Here is a 17,727-nt window from a genome sequence, read left to right as displayed (position 1 = left end):
GGAAGCAATTCTTTAGGCAAACTGTAATGAAAGACAGAATTGCTTAGAGATAGATGCAATAATATTTACATCAGGCAAGATGTAACCAGAAATGCAAAGGAAGTATTAATGCCATTTTGAAAGGCATGGATAAATTTTAATCTGGAATAATATGTGTAACTGACCATCAGTAATCAAAGAGGTTGAACTCATGCTGAGTAGGAGGAGGTTTTAGGAATGAGGAGTCTATTTAATAAAAAGACACTGAAGCACTTGGTTGTGCAGGGTGAAAGTTAAGGCGGCAAATGATTGTCATCCATAAAAAAATATCACAGGAGAGAGAAAATCCCAGGTGGGATCTGGGTTACTGAAGATAAAGGATAGAGCAGGTAAAAGGATATCAAGTGAAGCAGGTTTCTGCCTATAAAAGCAGCAAGATAAAAAATATTCCAGTATGACAAGTGGTGGTAAAACCCCTTCCTTGTTCTAATAGCTTTTCCTCATCTGGATAATTTCAGTTCATTTAGAATGATGCATTTTGAGCACTTACAGCAAAGTTTAAATTTCATTGTATAAAACATCATCAAAATGAAGGGTAACCGTGAGAGAAATTCTCTTTGTTCCCTGTCACAAAGTGCTCCACAACAAGCTGAGTGAATGTCTGAGCATCTGGGGAAAAAATGAGGGAGGGAAATGATGATAAATAAGGGAAATAAAGAATGAAGCTGTGGTAGTCATAGAGAATCTTTGATGAAGGAAACTTGTTATGCTACCTGAAGTTTGGCAGAGCAGATGTGAGCTCTCGAAGCTGTATGCACATGTTGATATGGCATCCTTCTTCATTGGTGTATTGTTTTAATAAGATCACAATGCAAGCTGATTTCCCTCCTTTGTCTTAAAACACTATTGTGAAATCACAGTCTAAAAGAAAGTTATTTTGGCGCGTGGTAGGATGCAGAAAAGTTTTGTAGCATGTTTTAAACATGATGAGAACAGAGGCACGTCACAGCCAAATTTTAGAGCTTCTGTCATGGCTCATCATGCACTAAGAATAGCTTAATGGAAGTGTCTTAAAGAAAGCCCGAATATACAGGAGAAACAGAGGGCAATTCCCATTCTTAGTCTGTGTCCATTAAATAGATTTCACACACATCCCCAAGCCTTATATCTGTTGTGCATAAAGAGCGCCATGAGCAGAACATTGCAATGTTTGACCCCTGTATTGTGCCTTCTTGTATGTGAAATTCAGGTACACTGTACTCTGAAATGAATGATGATTATTTTCTAGATATACTGTTGCTTTCTTTGATGTAAAAGTGCCTCTATTTCATTTGAGAACAATTTTCTAGTATTTCAAACAAGTGATTGTTCAGTGAAATAGGATTTACTTGAACCTTAAGAAATTTGTTTCTGATCAAAATATAGGCATTATCCCATTTAAAAAGGGTGCAAGTCAAAGTTCCAAGAGTAAGCAAAGAATTTCAAGAATCTAGAAATGTGGAGTATGATGCCTTTTCTATTGATTATGAATTCTGAAACGTCAGCTCCCATCAGAACGTGGGGAGAGTTAGATGACTGCTGTGCCGATTTGGTGGTTCAAATAATGTCTTTTTGACATCTCTAGTGGCCTTATCAAACAATCCAGGCAACTTTTTGCATTATGTTGAATAGTAAATGTATTTATCTGAGTGCTGAACTTTTAGCTTAGTATGAAAATTGTTGTATGTTTCAGTTCTGATTACTATTTAGACTACATAGGGGGACTTCAAGAGCTGCTGAAACAGATTGGATTTAGATACTGATGATCTGGTGCTCATCAGTTCTTGCTAGATTTCACCTGAAGTGGAATGATTAAATAGGACACTTGAATGTTTCCTAAAATGAAACTTTGTTCTGTCTCTTGGAAACTCAGATGTAGATGTCACCATTGCAGCCCCTCCCTCTAGCAAATAATTCTTTCCTTGTAGAATAAGGCACTAATTGTCATAGATGAAGATGGGAAAGCTGGGACCATAAAGCATAGGATTTTCATTGGGATTGTATATTGATTTTCTGGTCAAATCAGCCTTAATTAAATCTGTGGTTAATCTACTGTTAACTTCTGGTATTAAGTTGGGTTCTTTTCTCTTCATGGGCCAAATTCATATACAAAATTGAAATTAGGAGTAGCACAAGACCTCTGCATATAGATTTTAATTTTATTATGTTTTTACCCTTGTCTTTATTAAATGTAGGTATGCTTATTTCTGGTTTGATGGCTTGGCTGCTCAGCTTGATATTGTATTTTGTCTTAGCTGGTGTTGATACACTTCTTGTCCCAATCAGAAACCAGGAGATATTTATGATTATTCCTGTAATTATTCCATAAAACATATATCTGTTCTGACAGATTCTAGGTTTTTATCTGTTTGGTCTGTATGTATATAAATGGTTGCAGAAGATATAAAAAAAAGAGGAGAAATTATTCTGAGAAATTAGAAATTGTGACTATACTGGGCTTTATTGCAGGATTGTGAAGCAGAAAGTTACAGTAAAATGTTTTCATTTTGTTTTCACTGAATGTTTACATTTAAATCTGGAAGAATTAGGTTTGCATGTTGAGGACCTGTCGTCTTTGCTGAATTGCTGAGAAATGCCAGATTGAAGTCTAGAGGACCAAACTCCACATCCTGTCTGTTCAGTAATTTAACAGTCAATTAAAATCAATTCAGTAAATTAAAGATTTCTCTGGTCCACTGCATTCTTATGGTGTTAATTCTACCTAGTAGAGAGAGATTTCAGGGTCTCAGCTGATACCTGTTAGCTCTCAGCTTTATTCAAGTCCAGTCATAAGTAAGCAAAATAATCAGTTGCATTCATTTGCTTTTGAAATAATTTAAAAATATCTAAGTTATGTAGGTATTTTTCAACAAGTGTGCTAATGTTGTGGTTCAGGCTTAACATAACAGAACTAGAAACCTAAAGCAAAGCACCTGAAGCAAAAGCACATACTGTTTTTATTCCAGAAGGATCTTTACACATATTTTGTCTGTCCCCTTTGATTACATTCTAATTTTTTTTTCTTCTTTTATGTTGATTTGTTATTGAGTCTTAATGATGTTAAATAGTGTTATACAATGGAATCAACAACCTTCATTTCAGCATCCAAGTTAGGGAGCAAGGGGCAGTTGATAAGGATTATTTTGGTATGAGCCTGGATATGTAATAGGGGAGGGAAAAGATCAGTATTGAGCTGGACTGGCCTGCCTAATTCAAGGAAATGCCTAAGTCTGCATCAAGCATATGAGAAGTCCTAAGAAAATCAATAAGGCTACTTAAAGGCTCAATGCAAAGTTGCACTTTATTTATATACTTGGGTTTGTTTTTTTTTTTTTTAACCGAGGCAAGTATCAGTCATGTCAGTACAAACAAACGATCTTTAACGTTTGCTATTTATTCTTTCTTGTGTTTTTCTTTCCTCCCTGTGTCTGTGCTCCTTTTTCATTGGATAGTTATATATGGCTGCTATCGTAGTTCCAGTATTAAAATCATCATGGCAGGCTAGATTGAATTTCTGACTAAGGTGCAGACTTTGGCACAGAACAAATACTGTCCCCAGTAGGCTGAAGTGACATTGTAAAACATCTGGTCAATTCTTTCTCTCTTTCGGATGCAGTTTTGCCTTTGAGAACTGAAAGTTGCATCTGAAATATAACTTTATCACCTAAAATACATTTAATTAGAAATCAGTCACCGGTTTAAGCCTTGGATGACTTCTGGTTTTGTATAGCGGGTCCTTCTTTTGAAACTTGTGTCTATGGTAAGTTACAACAGAAATACCGTGTTGCTCATCACTTGAGGGAAGTTGAAACAGTAGGATTTTATTGTTGGTAGGTTCTTTCTGAAGATGATGATCTTTTTCTTACATAACAATCCATGGGGCAGTCCAAAGAGAAGAGGTATTCCTGGAGTGCTTCCAGTTATTTATTCTTTGGGCCCAGAGAATTGAGTTTAATTGTCAACTGGTAAAAACCAATATTGTTCCACTGGCATAACTGCTGACTGAAATTCTTATTTTTTATAACGTACCAACCAAGAATCCGGCATGTAAAAACTGCGAAGCTTGATGGATGCATTGTGCGTGTCTGCGCGTTATATTTGGCTTGTAGACATCATGATGAGTGGGCACAAAAAAAATTATGTGGGAACAGCAATAATAAAGTGATCTTCAAGTTGATTATGGAAAATATAAAAAGGCCTAAGTGATGAGGAGTTAAAATATGTGTTGGTATATAGTTAGCATACTGTAATCGCTTCTGTGGACCCATAAGAAAAATTGGACAGAGACTAAGTGCAAAGGGGCAGCCATAGAAGGGGAAAAGTGAAAGGCAACTTCTAATTTTAGGCCTTTGCTGAAGTGCGTAAGGCTGGAGTTCAGTGAACACTTGAAGTTGGCAGGGCTGGTTATTGTCACTCTTGTGCCACAGCCACCTCCTGCAGCTGCATGTTGAATAGGATCAGGCCACTCGCTTGGCTGAAGGGGCCTGTGTCTTCTGAGTCCGGTCACAGATGGTATTACAGAATTTAGGCCACTGGTTAGGAAATCTGTCAAACCACAGTAGGTGCAGGACAGCTTTAACTGGTTCTACCTACATGTTACTTGGGAAATTATCTGCATGTCTGGCATTTGTAATGTAAAATGCTGTGGCCCTTTCTTGTGTCACAGTGCCCTGGTGGCATCCACATTGTCCCAGGTGATCAGTGAGACTGAGGAGTCACTCACTAACTGCTCTGCTGAAGAGGAGAAGCCCAGGACCAGTATGTGCCTCCTTGGCTTGAGGCAGCATAGCTCGGGGGAACGCTGCTTTGCTGCAGCCTGTAGCCATGGCTCTATTTCATTATATGCTCCAACACAACAGTCTAGTAGTCTCATTTACATGCACACCGTGATCCTGGTAAACCACTCCCCTTCTATCCCGCTAGGTTGTAATTCGTATGTCCGGGGACAGGGAACTTAAGAAATCTGCTGTAGACCATTTAGTTGGACCTCCTATACAACAGGTTTTCACCCTTTTAGCCTCATATCTTGTGACTGGTTACGATTATGCTCCAGAATTATATGGGGCCAGATTCTGAACAGAAACACAAGAGATGAAGAATCTTCCTTTGAAACAGAGACTGGTGCTATGTGTCTCTAAAAATTCCTGCACAATTTAATTTCTTAAAATAATAAGTGTTAATATGCTTATTACAGTGTTTTATCGTTGAGTGCATGGAGTCTGTTGAAAATACCTATTCATCAGGGACTCGCTGAGAGCAATTTGTCAGTTTAAACATCACACTAGTCTACTCTGTCAAATATTCCAAAATGTTCAGATAAAGCTCTGTACCGGGAGCCAAATGCTGCATGACTGCAGAGAAATATGTTTAATACCATAAATATGAACTTATTTACATTCACTGCAGATCTAATTCAAAGCATAGTCTTAAATCAAGCATTCAGCATCCCAAAATTTTGTCTCTGGAGATCAAAGTCTTCATGAATGAAATTCAAAAAGCAGACAAACAAATGTCAGGAAAGAGCCTTTGTAGTGTCCGTATACTCAGGCGCATGCACATATACAAACACATGTACACGCGCCTCACCAGTTGAGATTGTCAGTGTTAGAGGACTGTTACAGAGCTTGTGATATTCTAAGTTAGATGTTAATGATCTAGGTGCTTTTGAGTACTTATTTTGAGTTCACAGTCCATTTTAAATTCAATCTTATCTGCTCTCTGTTTCACTTTTAACCATTGGGTTCTGTCATGAGTTTACTTTAATGGATCAAACATTTTATTTAAAATTGAAATCAACAGCATAAGTATGTGATAGCTAGCAGATTTTGTAACTTATTGTACTGGAAGAATTAGGTGTAATTAATTACAGAGTAAATATTACATATAATGCACAGTTTAATTTTTTTTTACTGGATATACCATGTAAATATCCAAATACACTGCATACCTTTATGCTCTAGAGTCTGATCTCAAGTAGAATTGTAGGGCTTGATCTTCCAAATCTTTACCACTGACTGTAAGGGGAATATCCAAATATATTAATAAGTTTAGCCATACTTTCTCTTTTTTTAGGACACTTCTTCTCTGAACCCAGAAAAGAGAGTTAGTTCTACATGTTTTTGAAATAGTAATTATACTCTGTCTAGAAGGATATTACTTAATCCCTTTCAGAAACAAGAGCTGGATCTGTGGTTCTGTTGACGAGCTAAAGTGAAGATGGTCTTAGCCAGCATGCCAGCTGATGAGTAGATCTGAGGGAGAAGAGTGGTAGGAGTGATGTGATGTAGAAGAAAGTGGAGGGCTTGAAGGTGACATGGTGAAAGCCTCAATTGAAAGCTCTGGTCTGAGAAAGGTGGTAGTTTTTGAATGGATAGTAAGACTCTGGGTTTTAACAAAAGACGAGCTGGAACTCTGTGCAAAGCTGTGCCCCTTCAGGGCAGGGGTTGGTGGTTCCAGGGCTTCTGGATTAAGAGAGAGAGAGGTGTCACAAGAGGGTATCTTTAACTAGGACTCTGGTGTTAGGGGCAGGACTCATGCACCTTTCCCAGTCCTCTTTTTTTTATTTTTCTTTTTTTTTTTCTCCTCTCTCTCATCTGAAATATAGCAGCCATATGACAAAGATAGCTTTTGCTCATCTGTCATTTCTTTATTGTCTCATACAAAGTGTTTTATTATCACATTTCTTCCCTTTAATGCTGAATAAATTCAGATGTTGTAGATACACTGAAGTGCATATGACCTGGATTTTCTTTAGTGTATGACTCTGGATTGAGACAAAGTGGAGTAAATAATGTTCTACAGCTTATCATTTTAATATGGTGTGAAGTCTGAACTATCAAAAGAACTTCTATACATGTGTAATCATTACAGCTAAACCTTTCAACAGACAGAGCTATAAATTTTTGCCAATAACCTCAAGTTTATTTGAGAGACAGACGTATATATAGCCTCTGCCTATTTTCACTGCCCTAGCCCTCTTATCCAGATGCTAAATTAAGAGTATCTCTGTTTCCTTCAGAGGAAAAAATTGGTGTGAGATCAGAAACAAACCTTCTTGCTTTCTGACCAAAGAACTGTCAAAGATAAAGAATTGTTAGCCTGGGACAGAATTCACTTGGAATTGCTAAATGCAAGTCATGTAGCTGAGCTCAGAAGAGTCTTATTGAGGTCAGGGTCTATTCTTTGCTAGGCGTTAAATACCATTACACTGCCTACCACATTTCTGTTAGCTTAGAGGAGCTTGAATCTCAGCTCTGACCCTTGTCTCTCTCTACTACTTCATAGAAATCGTATAACACTACTTTCAGGTTTCTCAGTCTGCCTAAGGTAGGTTTGAGAATATTCAGCTATATAACTGAAGAGGCTAGCCTATGTTGGCATTAATCAGATAGAAAACTTAGAGCACCAGGAGATCAGGGAAGGGAAGGACACCTCATCCAACAGGTGTAAGGTTATCTGCTAATGATTTTGAGCATAGGAAAAGTCTGTTTTAATCACCATGCTACATTTGTTCTGGTTTGCTTTGTTAATATGCCATTTTTGCAGAATAAATTATGTCACCATGTCTGATCTTCCTCAAGGTCTGTGAATGACCTCTCCTGGAAGTTTTTGTCATACCATATTTTAAAAACCTCTTTGTGGCTCATATTGGAACAAAAAAGAGAGATAAATTTAGCTTTTAGTGATGGAATTGGGGCTTGCAAACTCAAACTTTTGCACAGAAGGTTTAACAAAACTCTTCTTGATGAAGCACTAGAACTTCGCTATTGTGAGAAGAAAAAAGGAAGATTATGAAAGCAAAATCACTTAGTTTAGAAACTTGGTAGTTGACCTTTTTTTAACTTCTGAGCTTGATGTTGAGTTTTTGAGTGGGTAGGGGGATATATTGGAGGGGTTTGGCAGAATGAGTTTATTATTAAAGAGAAGTAAAAACTTTGTTTAGAACAACATTTTAACTAGCACCCTTGCTAGGTGAAATGTCTTTGTCTGCTAAAGAACACAAAGTACTTACTATTTGGTTAAACAAAAGACTAGGAGATATATTAACAGATAATATCTGTTCTGAATAATAGTTTCACTAACTGGAATGCATTTGGCTTCTATTACATAATCAAACCCAAATTATAGAATGGCAGGAGCTGCGTAGTCTCGTTCCTTATTTAGTGCTAGTACTGTAGCCTGCTGAGTGGTATGCAGATTGAAAAGTTGGGAGCTGATCCCCTAGTGAAGAGCAAGTTCATCCCAACAGTCAGGATAAACTTCCTTAGCAAGAGGCACCTTGTCCCTGGCAAGGGCCCTTTTAAGAGAGAGATTAATTTCCTTTTGCCCAGCAAATTTCCTTGCTACTTTCTTTGGATAAGTAACTGGTTTTAACTTGCGGAAAGGGAGGAAGAGCCTGACTTTTTTGCATATCTTGATGGTATCTGTACCCAAATGTATCTATACAGCAGTGGCCCACATCCACAGCTCTTCCTACATTATGCTTTAAGGTATAGCTTCCACCAACTTCTGGAATCTGGGTTTATAATATATAGATATAGCATTTTCCCCTACTACGGACCTAAAACATGTGAAGTCAGTGCATCAGAAACAAGCGTGTATGTGTTTGCCTGGATCAGGGCCCTAATCTCAGCTATAGTGTGTTAAGCTTTTTGGACTTGGAGATATTGGAGATATTCAAAACCTGACTGGATGATGTCCTGAGCAACCTGCTGTCATTGACTCTGCTTTGACAAGGGGATTGAGCTACATGATCTCCAAATCATCTCAGCCCTTCTGTGACTCCGTGACAGCTTCACCTTTTTGGCAGCTTTCAACTTGCCAAAGACAGAGATGGGAAGAATGGAAGTTAAGCTAATGCTTTCCAGTGAGACAGCAGTTCAGTACAGCCCCCAGGAAACCCCACTACAAGCCACTGGAATTGACGGTGACAGATTCAATCCTTTCAGTTATTTTGTGGGCTTCTGTATATTCATTTACAACCAGAAAACACTGTGTATGTCAGGCAATATTCTAATGATGAGAAATTTTGGTCACATCTTGTGTTAAGGGAGTGATGTGCACTTTCAAATTCTAGCTAAATCAGAACCACATTTGATAGATTATTTTTTTTAATAACCGCTTGATATGAAGAATGTCTTTGGACAATATTCAAAATAACTCTCCTCTGTATATACGTGTGATTGGGTAGGGGATGGAAGAGACCAGAAAGACATGGATTAATTTCTCATCTTTGCCACTGGATTGTTGTGAGGTTTTTTATGTCCTTGTAGAGATCACTTTATCTTCTGTGTTTCGATTTCTTGCTCTTTGAAGGTGGCCAGCTTACAGCTCTCCGTAAAACAGCTCTGGAAACGTGGACATTGCTAAGAGCCCCAATATGAATAGTAATGTTGAGTATTGAAAAAGAGCTAGCCAGGCTTTCAAAGGATCTAACAAAAAAGTTTTATTGAGTTCTGTAACAGGATTAGATGAAGCAGAAATAAGTCTAAAACCTTGAGTGTTAAAATAGTTTGTTTTTAAAAGTATGGCATTACTATAGGCTAATGAGGGCACTAGTTATTTTGAAAAGTTTGTAAACAAGGTAGGTAGAATGTTTTAGAGTAAAGACATTGAAAGACATTGAAGACATTAAAAAATCAAGTTGTGTTTTTAACCTTTTACAGCTACTTTACTGGTGTTACAGCTCTGTTACTGTAATGCAGTTTTATGTTAATCAATAGAATAGTGTATTCAAAGTATATTGTGGAGAACATCATCAGTAATTGTAGCTTAGTGATATCTATGTTGTTTGACAGATTTTAGGGAATAAGAGAATATACGTGAATGTTTAATGAAAGGAGGAGCTGTGCCTGTTCTGGTTTTGGGGAGGATTTTTTGCCAGGCCAGGAGAGTAAGAATGTGATAATTGCCACAGGTTTACTTTATCACAATTCTTGCTGGGTTTTCTTTATTCTGTTAGAGTACTAATCTTCAGTCTTTTAAAGGGTTAACTTCACAAACATGCTTGATATTCTGAAATAGCTGTAAAAGTTTCCACGTGATCCTGTAGGATGAACTGAATTAATAGAAGATACTGTACTAATCTAACAGTCAAAAAGTGGACAATTGTCATTTACACTGGAGGTGTGTATTAATGATTTACTTTAAAAAAAGTTCACAAATTATATTCATGTTGCTGGAGTTGATAATTAATGCTATTAATCAGTACGGAAACAGTCTGGAAAAACTTATTGTACTTGGATACAATGAAAAGCAGTATTCTCCAAGTCCCTGCTACAGCTTTCCTGAATCTGGTTTGTACGATTCACAGTAAAAGTGCAGATGTTGGGGGAACTTATGAAAGTGCCACTTGGATAAGTTGAAAATTTCATCTGTTTACCTAAACACAGAATTAGGAAACTTGTTTGATTTGTGTTTATTTTTTAGATCCCTCTATTGAGTGTAGATTTAGTGCTGCAATTTAAGGAAATCTAGCAGTGAGGCAGTATGCTGAATGAAACACGTCATTTCCCTGAAACAGAGGAGCATATTTTGAACTGTCAGTTTACTACAATGTTTGTTTAGCTTCCTGCATCTGTGTGAATGTATGTAATGCAATTTGCAAGTGTTTTGGATAACATAGAGAATAAGATCAAGGAGCCTTCCAAAAAGACTAGGAAATTAAAAGGGCATAATTCTTCTGTTCTTAACCACTGGATCCCAGGTAGAGCCTTACACAGGTAAAAAAAAGCAGAAAAGCTAGGTAGCTTAGAGCAGTTGGAAGGGGAGATTTCATATATAGAAACTGCAGTGTAAGAAAATGTCAGCTGTAAAAGCAAACTTAAGAGAATGCCAAGGAGCATACCTCTTGCCACGTTGCTTAGAGAGAAGTAATGAAATGCAAAGATGATAGTGGCAAAGCAAGAAGAGATTGTTTCATTCTTCCCATCGTCACCTTAAGGACTGCTTCCCCCTTGCTGTGTTATAAGTAGTAAGCTTTTCCACATTTAAGCTAATTTTGCAGAGCTTCAAAAGCTTAATAGGCTTTGCTGCATTAACAGAAGGTCATTTCCGCATCGTATTGTTTTGGGAAGTGCGGAGCATGACAGAACTTCAGAGTGAGTTGTGGGGTGGCACACTGCTGAGAGCCTCTGGGAGCAGATGTTGAACCACAGGCCCAAAACCTGACATTTACAATTTGGAACTTTTTCATAAAGAAAAGTGCTTTTGTTAAGCGGTTATTTTTTCCTTATCTATTCTCAGGGTTGCTCTTGTGGAAAATATTCCTGAAGGGATCAACTATTCAGACAGTGCACCATCCCATTTGTCTCTTTTCCAAGGCTGGATGAATTTGCTTAATATGGCTGAAAAGTCTGTTGACATAGTATCTTCCCAGTGGGACCTCAATCACAGTCATCCATCAGCATGCCAGGTATGTTCTAGCCTAACAAAAGAGTGGGACTTTAACAATCTGTTCTTGTTGTTTCGCTATTAATTTTTTAGAACTACAGCCCTTCCCTGTAGCAGACCTATTTGTTTGGGTAGTCTAAAGAAACATTTTCTTATGGGGATTTTCCTGCCAATACAATAGTTTTCTGAGAGTGGTGGCACGCTTGGACTAGATAACATATCCGACACATGTTCATATCACTTCCATCTTAGGAAAGGATGTCATTCTGTAATCTTAAGAAACGTGCAAAATTGTACCTATGTTAACACATCCATAATTTGGGAATATCCATAAATCTATACACTTACTTTCTGTTCGGTGCAACTGATGAAGTAAAGGAGCAAGCCTGTGGATTAATTTGGCAGCCAAATAGATGGATAGAACTTTACGCTTATAAAGAACAATGTAGTATCAGGTGATTTCTCATACCTTTTCAAAATGAATCTTGGGAGGGAGCAGTGTTCAAGACTTCTGCAATTAAGAGCAACAGGAAAAATCATAAATCATAGTGAATGAGATGACATGCATTACAATGATGCTGTGCCAACAAACACTTTATTCTTGAGAGCAATCCTCTGAGAAATATGGTAAGGGCAGGTTTCCACTTAGTATCACTTGTGAAACTAAGGTATCAAAGAATTGATAGGCTGAGAGTATATCCTCTTTTCCACCAAATGGATTCTTTGCTGAAAGAAGACGCTCAGCTGACATGAAATGGGGTTAAAATGACAGCTGGGTAACTGTAAGGAATCAACTCAATTTATACTATGTCATAAACTCTTCACTTTCCTCTCTAGTTCTGTTAATGCTGTGCAGTAAAAAAGTGCCTTTTGGTAGAGAATAGACAAAGACTGGTATTCTGAGCAACTAAAGATAGTACTGCAAATAGCCTATGGTTTCAAGTCATGGACTGGAGTCCACTTCTTTGGAAAGAGGCTGTAGCCTAGTTGAATGGCATACATTAACTTCAGAATAAATCTGCTGCCTGTCCATTTAAAAGAGTGAAAATCTGAGGTGAGCAGCCAAATGAAAAATGTAGTGCAAACTCTTCCTTTTAGAATGCTTATAAATATTGGAATATAGTTTGTGAATAAATTTATTGAGTATCAGAATATTGAGATTTTTCACAATGTAATTTTGCAGCTAAGCTTTATTTAAATTTATTGCCTAAGAAACTTCAAACCCATGTACTGTCATTCAAGCAGATGAATTCAAAGAGATAGTGCCTTAGATGTTTTTAGGATGTGCATGAATTGGTATGTGCATGAATCTTTTAAAAATGTTTTGTCTGAAAAAAATTCAACATGTCATTTGCTTCAAAACCAGCAGAGCCTAACAAATCCCAAACAGAGGACAAAAATAGCAAACTGGAAATTGGGATTTCAGTAGTTAAGCACCAAATCCATTCACCATTCCACATTCTCATGCAAAGTAAAAACTGTAAGGTATTGCTGAATGTCAGAGCAGGGAAAGGAAGAAGATACATGTAAGAACTGGATTTGCTCTTTCATCCTCAAGTGCACTGTTAAAGACAGAAAAATGAAACATTTTTCATAATATTCTATTCTAGTTATCTATTTCTGCCTGCTAGTAGTCTTACAAAAGTGAGTAATTACTTCTGTTTAAAGGCAATTAATATTCCAGTCATTTTCTCATTTGTACAGCAGTAGGGGCTGAACAGCTGATAGATCTTTCTGTCAAGCTTGTCTTTTCATGCTAAAACACTATACTCTTACTGGCTAGTCTAATTGCTAAAGAATTTGCCAAGAGGCAGCGTTTCTTAGCAAATCGCTGCCCCAGAGAACGTACACAAAGCTTAGCGTGCGAAAGGGAAGGGAGAAAACTTGCATCGTTATATCTGCTTTCTCCACTTATAAAATGAAAGTGAAATTGCAGAGGAGCTTCAATAATTGTAATCTAGTAATTTTCTGAAGTATAAGTCAAATGTCCTCAAGTCTTTACAATCTGAGTTGAGGGATATCTGCCCCGAAATAGCAGAAGCATTAGGAAAGGTAAGGGGTTAAGGTGCAAAATTTCCAGGTACTATGGTGCTTAGTGAGTAAGTTCTAGTTGTTCCTTGAACAATCCTTGTTTTATCGGAAACGAAGGACGTAACCGTTTTCCATACAGACCCACATCCTGCTCTATAACTAGCAATTTCCATTGTATGAATATCCAAGGCATATTGCAAAGCAAGGTTCTCTATGAGAGCACATCAACAGACGTGGATTTTTGAAGGAGAAAAGCTGAGTCAGCTAGATTGCTTTTTCTTAATTAGTTACAAGGTTTAGCTAGGTTCCCTGTATATGCGTTTATATAGTTGCATACACACCTGCATACATATATATATATACACAGACACATGTATGTCCAATATACGTATTGAAGAAAAATACAGCAGGGAATTCTGCAATTTTATAGACACACATACACATATATATGCCCAATATACATATCATCCATATGTCCATTTTGTCCAAATGTATATAGGTATGCATGTGCATATATAATTGTGCAGAATTTCCTGCTGTATTTTTCTTCATTTTTGTTTGTGGGTATGTTACCTAGTATCCTCGACAGTTGCCTATCCATGTTTTGTTGTTATAAATCTAAATATTCATTGCTGACGTAGCTGTCCAGGTCACAAGCGCTGTGCTCAGCCGTCTGGGTTCATGAGTCTTCTTAAATTGGAGTCTTCAAATGCAAACACATGATGCTACAATGTTGTCTGTGCTTCCACAGTAGTCAAGTAAACAAGTATTTGTTTGGCAAAATGCTGATGAGGCTTTCTATACTTGCTTTTCTCCCTCAGAAGAAAACCATGTGCTTTGGCGACTTAGTGATGTCACCTGTGTGGATTTGCAAGGTTGCAGGGTAGTTGTCATAAAGAGGATTAGAGATTTTTGCGGAATGTGAATCTGTGACTTCCCCTGTGGCAATGGGATGTTTAGAGATATCAGAGGACAATGGAAACAGCATTTTTGAGGATTCTAATTCATTTGCAGTAAAGGGAGACGTGAACATAAGATTATGCCAATTTCATGATTTTCCCAATTCATTTCCTTTAGTTCATCTCACATTTCAAAACTTTTAAATTTAGAGCGACCTTTTATAGCTCCAGCAAGTGCTTCCCCACAAATTTCATTTTAAGTTTAACAAATAAGAATTAACACCATCATGGTTTATTGGTGTTGCCACAGGTACGGCACAGAAATCGGCTACAATCAGCTGTAGAGACTGCAGTGTATTTTTTTTTTTTTTTTAAGAACATCTTTACATAAATATCTCTTCAGGTGGTGGCATTTCCCCAATGCAGTCTGTACTATGCCTAGTACAGACTGAGGCACAGAAAAGAAAATTAAAAAGAGAATTTTTAAAATGAAAGCATTTTTTTTAACTCTGACTGAAATTCCAAAAATTGACATTCCCTCCCTTTTCATTAGTTATTTTGCTAGATGAGTTTGAGGAGAGCATTTGAGTTTCTCTGTTCTATATTAAATGGCAGAAATTAAGTTTAGGGTTTCTTGATTTATTTGCTCTATTGGTTTCTGCCAGCATGCTATGATTTTTAGTGATGTTTTATAGATATACCCAAAGGCTTGATCATAGGACAACTTTTAAAAATATTAGTAGAATTATATAGAATAAATCCAGAAGAAAATTCTGGAAGTAACCAGTTTTATTTCTGTGGAAAGAAACAGCTAAGCATTGTCTAAACTGTAGGAATCTAAGCCACCAAAGAGCACAATAATTCAGTTTTAGAGTACTTCAATAAATACAGCATTTTTGTGTTCATATCTCCCCTATTTTATTTTTAATGAGGAACGCATGCTGATAAAGACAACAGCGGGCAAGGGAAATCAGCCAGGCTAGAATCAGTCTGCCTAGTGACTGCTAAGAAATTGTTTTGGGGGCAATTTCAGGGCCTTTTGGTAATGATAACTTTTTTTTTTTTTTTTTTTTAAATTCACTGGGTGGCTGTGGCAGGTACAGTTGGGATTGATGTTTCAGATGTATGGTAGTTTAAAGCTGCCATCAGAATGTCAGTTTGTTCGTGTGATATGTACTTTTTACATCATATTTTGTCACTTTCAGCAGTTTTTTTTAAAACAGCCCAGTGAAAAGTGTAAGAGAATGTTTTATGCTGATTTCTAGCAGTATTGTTTGTTAAAATGCTGATAGGGTATAAGGTAGCACTTGGCTGCTACTATTTCTCAGTCCTCACAAGCTGAGAATATAGAAATGATTCTGATCGCTGTCACGTAGTCGCGCAGCAGCCTGGTATTGTCTCGCAAAGGGAATGTGGTCTGAATGATGGCATGAGGGTTTGTATTCAACAGAAGCATTTCAAATGTGCTGACAGCAGTGACAAAACTCTTCAGACCTTCTGTCCTATCTTTTTCCTTTTCATAGAACAAACCAGTAAAATTGCAAGTAAACATGTCCAAAAGTATAGAAACTGCGTTTCAAATTAATATTAATGGGGAAGAAGGCCAGGTTCTTTAACAATGAAGGAAGAATTTCTAGTACCCTACTTACTACAGTACGTACAGATTTTTAAAAACAAGTTGTGAATTTTTCATAGTATTTTAAAGTGTCTAGACTAAGCCGTGGTGAGTGTATGAATGCCTGCTGAGGGATGATGCAACGAGAGATGAGACAGAGGGAATTCTTTCCAGTTCTGGCACCGGGTGGTGGGTTTTGTATACCTGTATAAACACACATATTTGTGGTGAGGGTGCTCCTAGTCTTAACCATCGCTACTTAAAGATGCTTTAAATGTTTTATCAATTTGAGGTTTCACCATAATTGGTCAGAAAAGGATATTATAAATGCATATCTTGTGGTGTCTCTGATGGGAAAAGATGCATTTTCAGAGAAGATGTCTTGATTGAAATGCAGGGCTGCACTCTAAGAGATCTATTCACCCATAGGATGGGCAGTTCAGCTGGCTGCCTGGCCTGTAGGAGACATCAAGGATGCTGTCTTGGTCACATCAGGGCATACTAGGATCAGGTAAAGTTCAGGAAACACTGCCATGTTCTTTTTTGTCCAAACTAAAATTAATACAGAAAGTCCCCGCTTAGGTATCAAAGCTTTTGTAAATCATATGTAAATAAAATCTTGTGCAGGTAGAAGTGAAATGGCAATACTGTCCAAAAATAATTACCTTGGAGAAAAAAATGTAAAGAACCATTGAAACAAATTATTTTATCAGCTTTGGATGTTAGCTTTCTAAGTGTTTCTTTAGTAGAACAGTTAATGCATTAATTCACGTTGATAATGGGAATCAATTTCCATCAAATTTATGAATGCTTTTTCCATGTTTATTTTTATATGCTTTCTATTATGCTTCTCATCAAAATCAGTTTCCACAGATAACCCAAACAAAAACCATGTGCCTCTGTCTTTCTACCTAGTGAATTAAATCAACACATAAAACCTTTCTGAATAGCAGTTTCTACATGTGTGTATATATATAATATATACATTTAATGAATTTGTCATGCAAGCTTTTTAGTCCTTAATTTTCCCTGCTCGCTTTTTGCAGAGATAAAAGTAATGAAACTCAAAACTGGTGGGGTCTCCAGTTGGTGAACCCAGAAGAAGTGGGGTCAATAGCTGCCTGAGCTCTGGCAGGCCAGGAGCCCATCACCCCAGGGGAGCTAGGGGATGGGGCAAGGTGTGGGCTGGGCACTCAGCAGGCAACAGCGCAGTGATTGCAGGTCCTGGATTCGACTGGAGACTAGCAGTGCCAATCTGCAGCAATTGTGGGAGAGACCCTCTTGAGGGACCAGGGCACCCAGGAATACTGGTCAGTGCCCCTCTGCTCCGCCAGGATCACGATGGAACTGCTGCATAACTCTGTATGCAGCATCCATTCCCTCATGCTATTACCTCATTAATTCTTACCTCTGGTAACATCTGCCCCCCTTCTCCTTAAAAAAACCCAACACAACCACTGATGTGAGAATTAAAGATCCTTTTAGCTTCATGAGAATGTGAGGGATAGACAATCCTTGACTTGCACAGCAACTCCGTGAGAGCTTCTACGTGTGTGAGTTAAATCATGGGTGTTATTTCTTACATATGGGACCACACAGGGACACCTCAAGAAATGCTGAATCTGAGTATAAAGAAGCCTTTGAGGCTTCATGCACAGCATGTTTTTCATTCTCTGTTCTGGTAGCATTGTCTCATGCTTTTGTTATGGCAGTATCTTGTTGACTACTAAGTCCCTGTGAGCCCTAGGATAAGCAGTGAGCTATGCTATGGAT

At 37.6% G+C, this 17,727-nt stretch overlaps 1 protein-coding gene across 3 annotated transcripts in view; it reads left to right on the top strand.

Annotated features, from left to right (window-relative positions):
* Positions 1–17,727, top strand: part of PLD5 (phospholipase D family member 5) — a 152,044-nt gene that overhangs the window by 69,778 nt on the left and 64,539 nt on the right. For all 3 annotated transcript variants that reach the window (XM_054822491.1, XM_054822492.1, XM_054822490.1), the window contains exon 3: positions 11,263–11,431. In XM_054822491.1, coding sequence (XP_054678466.1) covers positions 11,263–11,431 — 169 coding nt within the window. The remainder of the gene's footprint in view (positions 1–11,262; positions 11,432–17,727) is intronic.

The sequence above is a fragment of the Grus americana genome, chromosome 3 (genome assembly GCF_028858705.1).
Source record: "Grus americana isolate bGruAme1 chromosome 3, bGruAme1.mat, whole genome shotgun sequence".
In the NCBI taxonomy this organism is placed as follows: domain Eukaryota; kingdom Metazoa; phylum Chordata; class Aves; order Gruiformes; family Gruidae; genus Grus; species Grus americana.
Note: the sequence above shows the minus strand (reverse complement) of the source record. Positions and strands in the feature narration are given on the sequence as shown.